Source organism: Archocentrus centrarchus, chromosome 13 (genome assembly GCF_007364275.1).
Source record: "Archocentrus centrarchus isolate MPI-CPG fArcCen1 chromosome 13, fArcCen1, whole genome shotgun sequence".
Classification (NCBI taxonomy): Eukaryota; Metazoa; Chordata; class Actinopteri; order Cichliformes; family Cichlidae; genus Archocentrus; species Archocentrus centrarchus.
In genome coordinates this window covers 26,698,977-26,715,734 of record NC_044358.1, presented here as the reverse complement: position 1 = coordinate 26,715,734, position 16,758 = coordinate 26,698,977, and the positions used below count along the sequence as shown (strand labels likewise).

General features: G+C 41.1%; 2 protein-coding genes and 1 long non-coding RNA gene across 7 annotated transcripts; 1 reads left to right on the top strand and 2 right to left on the bottom strand.

Annotated features, from left to right (window-relative positions):
* Positions 1–602: 602 nt before the first annotated feature.
* Positions 603–8,848, bottom strand: spa17 (sperm autoantigenic protein 17). 3 transcript variants are annotated; one of them, XR_004020796.1, is made up of 4 exons: positions 7,081–8,848; positions 3,299–3,454; positions 1,498–1,596; positions 603–1,315 (listed from the first exon to the last, which is right to left on the bottom strand). XR_004020796.1 is itself a non-coding variant. In XM_030744438.1 (3 exons), the coding sequence occupies exons 1-3, from the start codon at positions 8,239–8,241 to the stop codon at positions 1,573–1,575; spliced, it is 1,341 nt and encodes a 446-aa protein (XP_030600298.1). In that variant the 5' UTR covers positions 8,242–8,847; the 3' UTR covers positions 608–1,572. The 3 variants fall into 3 exon arrangements, 2 of the variants coding, with proteins under 2 accessions (XP_030600298.1, XP_030600299.1); XM_030744438.1 differs by having other exon boundaries at positions 608–1,596; positions 7,081–8,847; XM_030744439.1 differs by lacking the exon at positions 7,081–8,848 and adding an exon at positions 4,865–5,045 and having other exon boundaries at positions 629–1,596.
* On the top strand, positions 3,415–13,605 carry LOC115790607 (uncharacterized). The gene is made up of 3 exons (XR_004020797.1): positions 3,415–3,542; positions 3,648–3,691; positions 12,906–13,605. It is a non-coding gene; the product is annotated as an uncharacterized LOC115790607 (long non-coding RNA).
* On the bottom strand, positions 8,993–15,703 carry LOC115790606 (sperm surface protein Sp17). 3 transcript variants are annotated; one of them, XM_030744441.1, is made up of 6 exons: positions 15,295–15,703; positions 15,048–15,124; positions 12,969–13,121; positions 10,631–10,783; positions 9,719–9,920; positions 9,016–9,286 (listed from the first exon to the last, which is right to left on the bottom strand). In XM_030744441.1, the coding sequence occupies exons 1-6, from the start codon at positions 15,440–15,442 to the stop codon at positions 9,228–9,230; spliced, it is 792 nt and encodes a 263-aa protein (XP_030600301.1). In that variant the 5' UTR covers positions 15,443–15,703; the 3' UTR covers positions 9,016–9,227. The 3 variants fall into 3 exon arrangements, with proteins under 3 accessions (XP_030600303.1, XP_030600301.1, XP_030600302.1); XM_030744442.1 differs by having other exon boundaries at positions 9,020–9,286; positions 9,765–9,920; positions 15,295–15,701; XM_030744443.1 differs by lacking the exon at positions 10,631–10,783 and having other exon boundaries at positions 8,993–9,286.
* Positions 15,704–16,758: the final 1,055 nt, after the last annotated feature.

Below are 16,758 nucleotides of genomic sequence, written 5' to 3'. Positions count from 1 at the left end.
CAACAGCCAACGATGTGCAAGCGACAATGAGTGACTTTAACGGGATCGGCCTGATGAAACACGACTTGTGTTTTTCCTGTTTGAGAGTGCGTGTGCAGTTTGAGTTTGTGCAGTGTGCTGTGTGGCTCAGATGTGTGTGGGTGTTCTGAGTGGGTGCACTGGGAGACTGAAGATGCTCTATCCTGTTTCTCATAAACTGAACAAGACTGCCTCAGCAGACGAAGCAAAATTGTGTTTTTCTTTTGTGATTTTGGCATGTAATGTAAAAGTCTTGACGGACACACACCAAGTGTTAATGATAATGCAGCTGCTGGTGGAATTAAAATGGTTTGAAGAGCCTTATGGAAAACCCTCGTTAGTACAAAACTCAATTAAATTAACAGGCAGTTACAACTAAACCTCAGAAATACAGTTTTATGTTAATTATTCATTAGATTTCTTGTGTAAGAGAGCCAAACAAAAGACAAAAACACTGTTTCAGCTTCCTTGAAACTGTTGCTAATTATCAGCCTTGCTTATGTTCCAGAGAAAAATGAGCTGCTTTGGCTCCTGTAACGTTTTACAAAAATCTCGAGGATTTAATTCATGGACAGAGAGCGAAGTGACAGACAGTTTAAAACAGACATCTCACTGTATATTGAAGGTGGATTTATTAGTGTAATACCATGTCTCTACACCGAAGTTCAGCAAGGTACTATCCAGTTTGTTTTTAAAGCATGAAGCCTCTGCACACAGTGACAATGGATTTCTACACACCCGATTTAACATAAGTCAAACAAGTAAAACCCACCAACACAACAACAGGGCATACCGAACCAGTGTCTTATAAAGTAAAGCTGTACCAAATGCATCTGGAAAAAAAAAGGAGTGTAATTACTGCATGCTTACTGTTCTGGAAGATCAGATTTATAGAAAATGCCTGGAAATGTGGAAAGAGAATCTTACTAACCATGTGACCAAAAAGATATCGATAAACAAATAGAACATACATAGCTACTTTTCATTTGATGTTTTAATCAATCTTGTGCGCAAGTCAAATAGGTAAATAACTGTCAAGCACATACAAGCACATCAGAAAACAATGCAAAGTAAGAAATCATATAAGCCACTAATCACTCAACGTGATGCATACAAGGTTTACACACAGAGCATATGAAGTGATCCATCCCGAAAAAAGCCCTGTTTAGCATTTAGAGGACATTCATTTTCACATTCACAGATCATCGTCTAAAAACTAGCACACTACCAGAAGTTTCACAAGTACATGCAGTGAGTTGCAAATTCTGGGTCAAAGACATCCGTACTGATGAGGCTGCTGAAGAAGCAGAGAAGGAGTGTTAAAGTTCACAAAAAAAAGAAAAGAAAAAAAGATTCACATAACACACCCTCAAAACTGTTCATTTTCTACTGCTAATTTGTGTTGAAAAAAGACTCCCGGGGTAAAAAGGTGCGCCTGAAAGCCAGCCTAGCCGGCTTATGCCGGCCGTCTCTCACTACCTTGCTTTCCCTCTTTCTCTTCATCCAGGTCGGGACGGGGGTGTCGCTGCTCTGTCGCAGATGTGCCGTCTCTCTCTACTGCCCCCGATCTTCCTGTCTCTAAAAACAGAAATAAATAGGCACGGCAGTTATGCACTGCGTAAGACTTAAAGGAAACTTATATACTGAGCTTCTATTTAAGGAGGGCTCGTTTCCAAGAAACACAAATCTTTCTATGCATATATACCAAGCATGCCTAAAAGATATGTTTAATGTTAAAGAAATAATGCAATGCTTGGAACTTAATGCCTTATCATGGCAGAGAAAACTGATGAGCACTTCTGCTGTGAAAAGGGGGTCTACCCCTGTGGGAGGTGCCCGTGATGCCTGGTTCCAGTCCGACAGGCCCATTAATTCTGCTTGGATCTTTAAAGCATATACTGTACCCAATGCACCTGAAGCTATAAATACCTCTCCTACATAAGGATACAAGGCAGCCAGCAACTGGGTTAGGGAGAATCACTGACGTAGATGCCTCATGCCAACTTCATCCCCAAAGAGAACGCTCCTTTGTCTCACAGGGAAAAAAAAAAGGAAAATATGACATTTTGAGGGCTGGGAATTAAAAGTTTTATCTTTTCGGTTTCCGGTGGTCCAGGTTAAGAAGGCAAACTATGATTTGAAAGAACGCAGATGTCTATTTGTGAGTGTAACTTTTACTGTTGTTACCTGCAGATGTATCCAGTCTTGGTTTGTCGAAGCAAAAAATATGTCTAAATGCAGCACTTCCTTGAGCTGAAATGGAGTAAGTCTTCACAATTTGCCGCAGTTGTATTAAAAACAGCAACCGTTGTGATAATGTAACTTGACATTTTCCAAGTAAACTGAACTCTGATGAAAATCTTTTAGCACTAGCGCTTTCATGGTACATCTGGAATGAGATTCATGTAGCAGAAAAAATAATTCAAAGAGTCAATCATCTGTTGCTAAATGAGTCAGTTATGTATTTCATTAATCACACTTGGTTTGAGCCTCAAAGGGCTCTAATAGGTGTATTTAATTATGTATACCATTTAAATGGATTCTTTTCCTACTGTGTAAATGGGGAAAAATGGCTTGTGTTCCTGCATTATGCAGTGTTTGGAACATCCCTAAAAACTGTGTTAAATTATTTAACACTGTGCTTAAAATTTGCTTGCTTATCGTATATAGAATATTGAATTGCTTTAATTACAAGACTCAAGAGACTGTTTACTACGATAGCACATTAGTGTCATTTTTATGTTACAAGAAGTATAGAAGCTTTGAATTAAAAAAAAAAAAATTCTGAAACAAATCTGTCAAGCAATCTCAATTTTCCAGCTCAACTTCAGACCCCAGACATGCTTCACTTCATGATGAAGTACAGTGCAATAGTACAAATGTTAAAGGCAATATCCCTAAAGCTGTCCATTGCATTTTAGCTCTTGATGTGCTAAAGTCGGATTCCAATCAGTACGCTGCTTTGCTTTTGAACAAGCTGAGCAATTCATGGCAAATTTCCTTTTTGCAATGTGGCTAAATTAGGCTATAACTTCAACAGGTCATGCGCAGCAGTCTGTGGTGTGACAAACCTGACTGAAGTTTGCAGTGACAAAGAAAAAGCTTAGATAATAGTTTGTTTTTTTTTTCCTCATAAATGTACCTGTTCTCCATGACTTACCTCATTTCACTAAGTGTAGTTGCTGCTCCTGATGGGACTAGCCCTCTTTAGCAGCCTTATTTGTCTTATTCCTAAGTTCTACACCACTGACCTATTGAACACATCCCCAGTGTTGCTCACCTCCTCCCCTTCTGTTTTGTCCTCTGGCTTCAGCTTCTTACGAGTCATGTGGCCACGAAAGCCAGCCTGAATTTTGGCAGCAGCCCTGTTGGCCTCAGGGTCATCCAGAGGGATATCCATGATGTCCTCCTCCTCCTGGGGCCGGCTGCAGTCCTCCTGCGTAGAGGATGAGAAAGGATCAGTTTATCACGGGAGAAGAGCAGATATCATGGCCATATGAGAATATTTTCTTCATGAAACACTGGTGGGAGACTCTCATGCTTAACAGATTGCAGGACCATATTTTGTAAAGTTAACCATATATGCTGCACAGTCTTTTTTTTTAACAGCAAGAAAATTGTGCTTGCAGAGCTGCTCGTCCCTGTTACACAACTTCACTGGGGCTCTCAGGAGGTCAGTACCCCACTTTGCCCACTTTCATCTCTCCCTTTTGTCATATCCTGCATAAAACACTGATGATTTGAGTCTTTTTAAAAGTGAATTATGGCTATCTGTTCACCCTAGAAAAGCCATTAAATCTTATGTTTAGCTGATATATGAATGTCAAAACTGAGCAAAAATGAATCATACCACAAAAAATTAAGCAACGCACAAAGTTGGAGTAAAAGATTACGCCATGATTAAATTTTTATGGATGGATGTAATTTCAAACAAACCAAATTTACAGTTTAAACAGATTAAGGTTAAAAGTCATCTTTCAAAGAAAAGAAAAACTTCGAGCTCTGCCGCATTCAGCGGAAAAAAAGGATGACCCGGTGAAAGCATTGCAGTCACACCAGCCACTCATTCAGACACTAAAAGTACAGAATCCACTGTCCCAAAGGAAACATAGGGTGGGTGGAAGAGAATTTCTGGCTTGTCACAAACTGTCAGTGGAAGAGTGCCAAAGCTGTCGACGAGTTATGTAAACACCGATTCAAATTGTGTGGCAAACACATATCAGCTACACCCCGTGCTTCACTTATGGTAACAGACTGACATTTCACACAAAGACAGCCCACAGAATGATCCCACTGCCATCCCACTACCTTAGTGAAGCAGTGCATCATGTCTCCAGTGAAACCCCTCCAGTGTAGGAGTGTGACCACCCACCTGTTCAGCCAGCATTCATTAGCCTCTCTGTCTGACTGCTCACTGAGCAGCCCGAATCCAGATCTTTCACAGCAGCAGAGGTACAGGGCTGCTGCACTGGATTTTTCTGGCAACACACCTTCTCAGTCTTACTGAGGGTTCTTTGACTTAATCTGACACAAACTCATTTGAAATATTCTGGTGCAATTCTCTTAATTTGATGAACATACCTTGATTCCTATAATAGGCCTTTATGTGGAAAAATTAATTATTTGAGAACCATAAAATCAAACCGGGTACCATACACTGCACTCTAGTTAAAGGACAAAAAGAAAAAAAAAACACGCACACACAACAGTTATCTGAGGACGACCTCACACTGCCATTAGCAACTAACAAACTAAAACTGTATATGTATCTATCTAGCAAACTGATGAGTGGCTAAAAATAAATACCAAAATATTTTTTAAAAGTTCATCTGAAGCTTGTACTTACGTTATGACAGTCCATTTCTCACTCTCAGGGATGAGTGCAGTTTGATGGTGAGCTCACCTAGTATGACTTCTGTGCCTGATTTTCTATGTGGACCAAGCAAAGCTCTCTTTAAATGAGTCTCCGGTATAATACAGATGTCTCACTGGCTCTTACTAACAATCACTGTATGTTCAGTAACACCCGCTCACGCACAGAGTGAGAGAGAGAGAGACATACAGTGTGTGTGTGTGTGTGTGTGTGTGTGTGTGTGTGAGGAGAGAGAGGGAGAAAGAGAGAGAGAGAGAGAGGGAGATTGAGAGAGGAAGAGGAAGGGAGGGAGAGAAAGAGAGACCTCCTACAAACATAACAGCATGTGTTCATCTTTTCAGTCTCATTAGGGTTTCTGACCTACTGTGTTCATTTCACAGTTACAAACATTTAACAGAGCTTAACATTCACTAAGTATAACCTGAAGACAAAAGTAAATGAAATAAACCGCTTAGGTTGTATTTCTTTTTCAGCAATTTATAGCTCGACAGTTTTTCCTCACAACTTAATTCAGTCTGGATATAAACTAGGAAAGACTACCACATGCACTGAGCATCAGTAAACTTCACAAGTTGCAGTGTTACAATAATAAACTCCCCAAATTAAAAAAAAAAAGTGACCAACTTGGAAATACTATGTAAAAACCAGATGGCCATAAAACAATAATTGCTGACTTTGAAATTCTACAAATAGTGTGAAAATAAAACTGTGTAAGCATCTTGGACTATTTTACACTAGGAGGTGTTATAAATTTATTAGAGGCAGAGTGAGCTAACAGCCCTCTCCATCCCTCTGATCCCAGCTGGTATGGCCGCCCACACTCCTCTGCCAGCCTCAGAGACAAGACGGAGAGAGAGGGAGAAACAGAAAACATCCATTTATCTGAGCTATATCTCTGACATTAACACACTCCTGCTGGTTTGCTTGCCATTCAGACAATATGTTAAGTTATGCAAACGCCTAACTTCACTGAGCTGACCTGCTTCATCAATCAGTTAACTTTCTAAAACTGGGTATTTATATTCACTGTAATGAATCGAGCAGTTAGTCCTGCTTTTATAGTGTATCGAACACAGTATTGAGCTGATTGATGTATAGGAATATGATTGTGGGCACTTGTAAATAGATAAAAGCATAAAAGTGCAAACATTACAAGGTACTGCTGCTAGGTTACTGCTTGAACAGATGGGATAAATATCTATATACACTGCACAGTTTTGCAGCAGCTGTGTTTCAGCTAAATTCAAACCCATCACTAGTATCCCAGTGAGCGCGGTACAAAAATACAGAAAGTGATGTTTAATCAGTCGGTTAAAACTGTTATTAAAGGTAGATTACTGATACAGAGGGTGCCTAGCAACTATCAGCATCACCATCTCCTATTAATTCCATGACGACATGAAGAGAGAGCAGGATGGTGAGGGGTTACCATAGTAACATCGTCAGTACCCCTTCCTACACTCCTCCTTTGTGTGTTTGTGTGTGCACGCGCGTGTGTGTTTGGAGTCCTGTTAGTCCAGACAAATCAGACGTGGCTAACTGTGACAGCAATAAAAAAAAAAAATTACAAGCTTAATTCACAAGACAAATTGTTTAGTTGGTCTTTTATGATGACAGATTAGAGAATCAAGTTTCAATCTGTGGAGGCCGTGGAGGTTCCCAGGAGGAGAGTTGATCTGACACTGACAGAGTTGGCGTGTTACAGTTTTTATGAGCATGCAGCAGAGCGAAGGTCTCAAACGGCCTCTTCCACATGCCCAAGTGTGAAAAAAGACCGATTGCTCTGAACTTTGAAAATGAAATTCCTGTACATTTCAGCCGACATAACAACATTCAAAATATAAGTGCGACTACCATAAGTCATCCAGAAAAGAAACTATTTTGAAGGTATTTTCAATCACCCACCCCCAGATACACCAAGGGAGAAGAAAATGAAGGCCTCTGTTGATCAGGCTTGTCCTTACAGAGGTTATTTATATAGGCTACCTGAGACAGGAATGGAAACAGAACAGACTGTAGCCTAGCTAAAGCCATCTCTGTGTCACCCTCAGCCTGCTAATAGATGTGGAGGACATGAAGTGAGTTGCTAGAGTGTAAAAATATTAATTTAATACTTTAAAATACAGAGAAACTTGTACAATTTAACACTAAAGAGAGGACTGATCCAAGATCAAGAGAAAAAAGATTACCTTGTCTGTACTCTCTGGTGGTACTGTGGTGTCCTCCTCTAACTCAAGTAGCCCCTCTTCTTCTTGGTGTTCATCAGCAGTGCAATCTGCACTGTGAGGGAGGTTGATGTTCTCCTCTAGCTGCATTTTCTCTTGTATGTCAGAGTCAGTCATTCCCTTTCTAAGTTCCTCTGCTTCCTTTGACGTGACCTCTTTTTCTTCCACTGTGTCCTCTGGCTGCAACCATACAAGTGTTCTCTGACTCCCCTCGTTCTCCTCCCGCTGATATTGTGAACTCTCCTCAAAGACTTCACTCTCTGCCCCCATTCTAGCCATTGATGTATTTGACTGGGTTACCTGTGATGAATTATTTTCCGCCTCACCATCATTAATTTCTTGATCCTTCGTCTCGCTGTAGCCTTCTTCGTGTGCTTCTTCGTTATCTCCTCCAACCATATCTGTCATGTGACCTTCTTTGAAATCAGGGTCATCTGAGAACGTCGTTTTTTCCAAGTCCTCATCCTTGAGAAATATGACCTCACTTACCTTCTCGTTATTTTCAGTTGTACGATTGGTTTCATACTCTTGATTCCCTTTTTCTGCCCCTGTGCTTTGCTGATTTAACGAGCTAATGTTTTCACCTTTTTCCCTCTCATCATCATCACTTAAAGTCAGGTCATCTGTCCATTTGGCCCCATTAACCTTTTCAACGCTCTCCATTTCCTGTTTATGGAGGTCTTGTGTGTCAGCAGTATATTGGCCAGTTGTAATTGCAGTAAGCTCCTCTGACTCTTCCTTCTCTTGTATTTCTAATATGTCCATCTGTAAGGCCTCTATCGAACCGTGCTCGTCTGGCTTTTTCACCGCAACCTCACTAGTCTGCTGAGCCTCTGGAACATCTCCAAAGCTAATTTCAGTCAAAGAACCCTCCTTTGGTATAACATTATCATCTAAGCTACCCTTGCCATGAGCTAAACTTTCATGAGTCTCCCCAGAATAAGCTTCAGTCTCTGTTCTTTCCTCTTTTGCGTTTTCTGGCTCATCCACTGCTTCTTGTTGGTCATTCTCAGTGATTTCAGATCGAGGAACCAATGATTCTACAAGAATGTCCTCCGGCTGGTGTTTTAGATCTTCATCCTCTTCAGTAACATCTGTCACATCTTCAGCAGTGGCTCCTTTCATTGTTCTCTCTGTTCCTCCAAGCTCTGCAGCACACACATCCACATCAGCTGGGCCAGAATATGTAATGATTTCGACTTGTTCTGCAACTTCAGTATTGTCCTCTTCTCCTGAGTCTACAAGCTCCTCATCTACAACTGCAGGTCCACGTTTGTTACCTTCCTCATCTTCTGCTGCTCTTAATTCCTCAGCACACACATCCACATTTGACAGTCCTCTGTAGGATGACAAGTCAGCTGGCTCCAACTCAGAGTGAGGTATATTTTGGTCTGGACCAGAGCTGCTATCCGTTTCATTAGCTGCCCTGTCAACTTCATCAAATACATTTATTGCTGGATTTTGTTCCACGTCTGTGTCACCCGGTTCGTCTGACTGTGCACCTGCAAATGGGAATCTGTTGAGTGATTCTTCTTTGTCTTTGTGTTCTTCTTCTGAATGACTCCACTCATCTTCAGTTCGGGGCTCAAATGATTTTTCTCTGAAAAGTAAAAATACCAGAAGAATTGCTGTGATAACGAGGGAAAAAGGGGGTGCTTTTCAAAAGAGAACGCATAATCATGCCTCTAGCACTCATCTGCAAATTGTGATTGTCTTCCTGCAGCTGGTGGTCTCTTTTTGATGAAATCTGCCATTTCTCCTCAACCTTGACACAGCAAATCTAACAGTGCTTCCATTACTGAGAAGATGTTTTTTTTTCTGGTAGTCCACAATGTATTTCTGCTTTTCTTGACACTGTCCTCTAAAAATGCTAAACTAATATAGGATGTATGGCTGCAGTGTGATTGCAATGATTACTGCAGTTACTTAGTGACTTTTATTTTCTCTCCTAGTATTCCATAGGGACAAAAACCATAACCGAGTCTACAGAAAACCTCAAATCAAATGACTCCAGAAACATTTTAGCAATGAAAAAAATTATGCTGTATTTCATCATCACTCTTCTCTGTCCTTTCCCTCTTGTTTCTCCTCTCGATCCTCCTGACTGCACATCAAAAGAGACTCACTTGGAAATGGTGACCTCTGTTGCTGTTTCTTTTGAAGGGCCAGGCTGAAAAACAAACATGCAAACGGAAAAATCTGTAATGGTGAACTAAAAGAAGCTGCGGCACAGAAACAATCTGCTTTGATTTGCAAATTATTTAAACTCTATAATTAGCTGGAAGCAAGACAACACGTCAAGTGCTGAAACCGAGAATTGTTAACGTCTTCTGAAAAATAAGCGCTCATTTGTCATTTGATTGGCAGCTGCATGTTTATACATATTTTTCAATTTGGGAAAGGGGTAACAGAACACTGAAAATGTTGCATAATACTGAGACCATCCTCCATGTTCATTTCAAATGAATTATTTTAACCTGCGAAAGTCTGTCCCAAAATATTAAATTGGTTTATGTTCAAATATCTAATATTCACCAGTGTAATTGCTGCTCCTGAAGGGACTAGCCCTCTTTAACTACCTTATAGGTTCTACACCACTGACCTGACTCCCCCTGGCTGCTGTTGAACTCATCCCCACTATTGCTCACCTCCTCCGCTCCTGCCTTGTCCTCCAGCTTCAGTTTCTTACGAGTCATGTGGCCACGAACGCCAGCCTGAATTTTGGCAGCAGCCCTGTTGGCCTCAGGGTCATCCAGGGGGATGTTCATGATGCCCTTCTCCTTCTGGGGCTGGCTGCACTCCTCCTATTGAGATGATGACAAAGTAACCATTTCTCATATGAGAAGAGCAGATTTCATGCTGATATGAGACTGCTTTTGTTCGTGAAACACTGGTGGGAGAATGTCGTGTTTAACAGGTTGCAGGGCTGTATTTTGTAAAGTTAACCATATATGCTGCTTAATGTTTTTTTTTGGCAGCAAGTGGCCTGTGCTTGCAGAGCTGCTCACCCTTGTTACATAACTGCAACAGGGCTCTCAGGAGGTCAGTACCCCACTTTGCCCACTTTTCTCTCTCCCTTATGTCACATTTCCTTATTAAGATTACCAAATAGGCTATAATTTCATCAAGTCATGCACAGCAGTTTGAGCTGTTATGAGCTTGATCAAACTTTGAAAAGTGACAAAGAAAAAAATTAGTTTTTATCATAAATCTGTGACTTTAATTTCCATTTGAGCATTTTTTTTCTCTTAAATGTACCACTTCCATGAAAGACAATATCCAAGTTTTTTCTTATTAGTAGTACTGTAAATTACTTGCTTTAATCCTTTTTTCCCAAAACATGAAATTTGTTTACCAAAACAAATGTTCTCCATTATGTACCTTATTTCATATGTAGTTGCAGCTCATGATGGAAGTAACACTCTTTAACCACCTTGAATGTCTTATCCCTAAGTTCTACACGACTGATTGAGTCCTCCTGGCTGCTGTTGAACACATCCCCACTATTGCTCACCTCCTCCCCTTCTGCTATGTCCTCCGACTTCAGCTTCTTACGAGTCATGTGGCCACGCATGCCAGCCTGAATTTTGGCAGCAGCCCTGTTAGCATCGGGGTCATCCAGGGGGATGTTCATGATGCCCTTCTTCTGGGGCTGGATGCAGTCTTCCTGTTCAGACGGCCACAAAGTATCAGTTTACCATGGTAGAAGAGCAGATTTAATGCTCATTTGAGAATGTTTTCTTTCGCAAAACACTGGTGCTTAACATGCGTAACAGACTGCAGGACCATATTTTGTAAAGTTAACCATATAGTTTTTGACAGTATTGAACCACACCTTTTAATCTTAGAATTCAGGTGTTTTCAGTCCCATTTATGAATTATGTATCACTAGCACTTTTGCAGTACATCTTAAAAGAGATTCATATTCTAGAAAAAAGAACTCCTTGCCATCCTTTGCCAAATGAGTCAGTCAGTTACGTATTTCATTAATTGCACTTGGTTTAAATATCAAAAGGGCTCTAATTGGTGTTTATTACATATACCATTTAAATGGATTCTTTTCTTATTGTGTAAATGGGAAAGTGGCTTGGGTTTCTGCATTATGCAGTGTTTGGAACATCCTTGAAACATCAAACTGTGCTAAATTATTTAGCACTATGCTGGAAACTTGTTTCCTTATCATATACAGAATATTGAATTGAACTGTAAGACTCAAGAGACTATTTACTAAGATGGCACCGATAGTGTCATTTTTATGTTACAAGGTGATATCCACCTTGCTGTCCAAAAAGCTGCCCAATTCATGGTAATGTTTTTTCAAATTTCCTTATTACGATTGCAAAGTAGGCTATAACGTCATCAGGTCATGCACAGCAGTCTGTGGTGTAATGAGCTTAATCAAACTTTGCAAAGTGATGAAGAAAAAAAATTGTTTTTCTCTCATAAATGTAAGACGTTAAGTGCAGAGTAGTTGTTATACTTTATCCCTCGTAAGTCTGGGTTTGTTTCCTAAATGTACATATTCCATCAAAGACAACACCCAAGTTGACTTTAATCTCTGAAAGGTTTTCAGTCCCATTGCCACAGGTGCATAAAATCAAGCACCAAGCCATGCAGTCTGCCTTCACAAACATTTGTGAAAGAACTCTCATGAAAATCACTAACAGTTTTGTAGTACATCTAGAAGAAGACTGATGTACCAGTGAAGCTGCAAGGAGTAGGAGCAGTCAAGGTGGATGAGCATAAATGCCTTCCACAACCACCCAAAGCAACAGAGAGAGGTACAAGAAAGGTGAAGAAGAGAGTGAAGGCAGGGTGGAGTGGGTGGGGATGAGTCTTAGGGGTGATTTGTGACAGCAGCTGTGGAGTGAAAGGGAAGGTTTACAAGATAGTAGTGAGACTTGCTATGATGGTTTGGAGACCTTGGTACTGACAAAAAGACAGGAGGCGGTGCTGGAGGTGGCAGCACTGAAAATGTTAAGATTGTCATAGGGAGTGACCTGGATGGACAGGATTAGAAATGAGTATATCAAAGGGGCAGGCAAGGCTGAGATGGTTTGGACATATGCAGAGGAGGGATAGTGGATACACTGGACAAAGGATGATGAAAATGGAGCTGCCAGGCAGGAGGAAAACAGGAAGCCCACAGAGAAGATTCATGGATTACGTGAAAGGACATATGCAGAGGGCTGGTGTGATAGAGGAGAATGCTAGGGATAGGGTGAGATGGAAGTAGATGATCTGCTGTTGCAACCCCTAGAGGAGAAGAGGAGGAGGAAGAAGAAGAACAGGAAGAAGAAGACCAAACCATTTAAATCCAGTCTTTTCCTACTGCGTAACTGAAAAAAATAGCTTGTGTTCCTGCAGCGTGCAGTATGCAGTGTTTGGAACATCCTTAAAATATCAAACTGTGCTAAATATTTAACTCTATGTCTAAAATGTGTTTGCTTATTATATATAGAATATTGAATTGCTTTAACTGCAAGACTCAAGAGGCTGTTTGATAAGATGGCACATTAGTGCCATTTTTATGTTACAAGTTAATGTCCTAATTGAATAATCATATAGTTAAAATATATAAAATTTTGAATTTCTGAGAAAAAAAAAGTGTTTTTATCCATAAACTACTTCATCAGACTCTAGACACAAACAGGGAAACACAAAAGTACTCTTGTTTGTTTAAGAACAAACAACTAATGTTCTCCATGACTTACCTTAGATCACTCAGTGTATTTGCAGCTCCTGATGGGACTAGCTCTCTTTAACCATCTTATATGTCTTATCCCTAGGTTCTACACCACTGACCTGACTCCCCCCCGGCTGCTGCTGAACACATCCCCACTATTGCTCACCTCCTCTGCTCCTGTTTTGTCCTCCAGCTTCAGTTTCGTACGAGTCATGTGGCCACGAACGCCAGCCTGAATTTTGGCAGCAGCCCTGTTGGCCTCAGGGTCATCCAGGGGGATGTTCATGATGTCCTTCTTCTGGGGCCCGCTGCACTCCTCCTGTTTAGAGGAGTACAAAGTTTTAGTTTATCATGGTAGGAGCCGATTACCTTGGACAATATATAAATATCCATACATCTCGGCTCCAGCCCCCCTCAATCAGATTTAAATCCGGACTTTGATTAACCCACTCCACAACTTTCATTTTGGATTTTTTGAGTCATTCAGAAGTGGACTAGCTGGTGTCTTTCAGATCACTGTCCTGCTGCATAACCTGAGTGAGCCTGAGTTTCAGGGAATGAACTAATGGCTTGACATTCACCTTCAGGATTTTCTGGTAGAGAGCAGAATTCATGGTTACATCAATTACAGCACGTCGTCCTGGTCCTGAAGCAGCAAAGAAGCCCCAGACCATCAAACTACCACCACCATGTTTGACAGTTAGTATGATGTTCTTTTTATGAAAAGTTGTGGTAGTTTTATGCCAGATGTGACGGGACTCAAACTTTCCAAAACGTTTAACTTTTGTCTCATTCACAGAATATTTTCCCCATTGCATTCTTGGAGTAAGTTTGGTAGGCCAGACACTCCTGGGAAGGTTCACCACAGTTCCAAGTTTTCTCCATTTGTGGATAATGGCTCTCACTGTGGTTCACTGGACTCCCAAAGCCTTAGAAATGGCTTTGTAAGCCTTTCCAGACTAATAGATGTCACTGACTTTGTTTCTCATCTGTCCTTGAGTTTCTTTAGATCGTGGCATGGTGCCAGGTAGGTTTGGATAGCTTTTTCCCCTTAATAAATGAAATTATTATTTAAAAATCCATCCATCCATCCATCCATTTTCTTCCGCCTATCCGGGGCCGGGTCGCGGGGGCAGAAGCCTAAGCAGAGAAGCCCAGGCTTCCCTCTCCCCAGCCACCTCCTCCAGCTCATCCGGAGGGACCCCAAGGCGTTCCCAGGCCAGCCGAGATACATAATCTCTCCAGCGTGTCCTGGGTCTACCACGGGGCCTCTTCCCGGTGGGACATGCCCGGAACACCTCACCCAGGAGGCGGCCAGGAGGCATCCTAATCAGATGCCCGAGCCACCTCAACTGGCTCCTTTCGATGTGGAGGAGCAGCGGCTCTACTCTGAGCCCCTCCCGGATGGCCGCACTCCTCACCTTATCTCTAAGGGAAAGGCCAGCCACCCTTCGAAGGAAACTCATTTCTGCCGCTTGTATTCGCGATCTTATTCTTTCGGTCACTACCCAAAGCTCGTGACCATAGGTGAGGGTAGGAACGTAGATCGACCGGTAAATCGAGAGCTTCGCTTTTACGCTAAGCTCCCTCTTCACCACGACGGACCGGTGCAGCGTCCGCATCACTGCAGAAGCAGCCCCGATCCGCCTGTCGATCTCCCGTTCCCTTCTCCCATCACTCGTGAACAAGACCCCGAGATACTTAAACTCCTCCACTTGAGGCAAGAACTCGTTCCTGAGCCGGAGATGGCACTCCACCCTTTCCTTTATTTAAAAATTGCATTTTCTATTTACTCTGATTATTTTTGTCTAACATTAAACTCTGTTTGATGATTTGAAACATTTAAGTGTGACAAATATGCAAAAAAACCAAACAAACAAACAAAAAAAAAACCCAACAGCTCAGAAATCAGGAAGGGGGCAAATATTTTTTCACAGCACTGTCCATAGTAAATTAGTCAGAAAGCTAAACTGGCCTGCTTGTAGCCAAAACTTGTGATCCAATAAAAACATCTGGCACATTTATAAAAAACAATATAAGACAAAGGAGACCCAGAACTGTTGAAATCATATATCAAGCAATCATGGGAAACATTTGCTTTCAAAACTGCAGAAACTGCTCTCCTCAGTTACTAAACATATACCAAGTCTTTGGAGCATCACCTAAGAAGATGTTTTCTTGGTGATTTTTTAAAATTTTTCTTTGGCATTTTGTTTCTGATGTTAAAAGTGGCTTGATTCAATACCTCAGTGCTCCTGGACGCATGGTTGTAGAATTTATCTTGTAGTTTAGCAGCCCACTCGGCAGGGTCCATGCCACTCTCTGCAATGACAGAAAAGGAATACTTTTCACGTCAATTCATTTTTATTCACACAGGCCAAAATCACAACAATAAGTTGACAAGTTAACAATGTTAAGTAAAGTAAGTACTTGGCACTTTAAACAGGAGATCTCCCATTTCATCTCATTAAAACTTAGAAAGTTATAGTTACCTTCTCTCTTTTTAAGAAGAGTTTCGAAGTACTGCGCGGCGTATTTAGGGATGTCTTCAGGCTGGTCTCGTAGGATTTCTCGAGTCAGCCCCTCCAGCAGACTACCAAATCCTCCCGGGACCCGCAGGTGAGTGTGCGGCACTGCCATTTTTTTTTCTTTAGGGAGCGCTAACGTCTGTGACAGGTAGCTGTGACTGGGAGAAGTCGTTGTTTTCCTCAGTAACTGACTTCAGAATATTAGCAACCTTAGCCTTAACCCACACCGCTCAAAACTGCTTGGAAATTCAGAGAGACTTACAAATGTCACTGAATTACGCGAGTATTTAGTCGGACCAGCTATTTAAAACTACAACGGTTCACCCCGGCGTGTTTTGTTTATACTTGTTTCTAAGCAACGATTAGTGTTCCTACGGGCATCAGGAAGGCTCAAATGACGTGAAAGGCACAAGAAATAACAGCTTTATTGAATATAAATGCTCAATATAGACACACCACGCGGACAATACAATAAAATAAGCATAAGTGAAAAAAAAAATACAGCATGTAAAATTATATCTGAAAAGCAGATGTCTATTTGTTCTTCTCTTCCGGGAGTCAGGCGTAGGTGATAACTGCATACTCGGAGTTGGTGCTCATCTTGCGGCTGACCTCTCTGACCTGGGGAACATGCAGTCTGTCAGCTGAACGTGAGGCCTGCAGGTGGTACCTCGGCTCATCTCTCCACCTCTGGAGGGGAAGCAGAGAAAAACCCCATGGGAATAGCAAGACCCCTAATATGATTGGTTATGAACAGAGTTATTATAATGTTGTGTTTTATTTATGTTTGTATTTCAAGTTTCCAAAATTATTGTAGTTAGTCAAGTTTTCATTTTTATTTTAGTTAACTTAATTTTTTTTTTTGCACATATAGTTTTAGTTTTTAGTTGAGTTTTAGTTAGCTATAATAATCTGGGTTTAACAGTACTGGTTGTAGGCTATTCTGTTTTTTAAAAGAGAAACACATTTATGCTAAGGAACCACTCGTTTGACTCTGGGAAAAAATGGCTTTGCACGTATGCCTTGCAATCGGCAAATGTGCAAACATTTAAACACATAAAAACCATTTGTTTAAAACCTTCAAACAATATTCCCATTTTACCAAGCACCTCTGCAATAATTCATTTGTTTATACCATTCCTTACATGTGAAATGTGTAAAAAGAAAAAAAAAAAACAAGAACACGTGTGATAAAGATGAATTTTCCAATATGAAAAGGATCTCACAGCTTATTTAGTCTGAGTAGTAAATACATCTCGTTGTGCTCACCAAAACACAGGCATTTTTTGTAATGCACAGAGTAATTTATAGTTATGCACAGGTATGTGAGCAAGAGCACAAAACAAAGAGCTGCTCACAGAGCCGGGGAAATTCAGTTATCCTGTGAATCTGAGCTCAGTGAAACACAAATAACTAGCATGTTTGCTA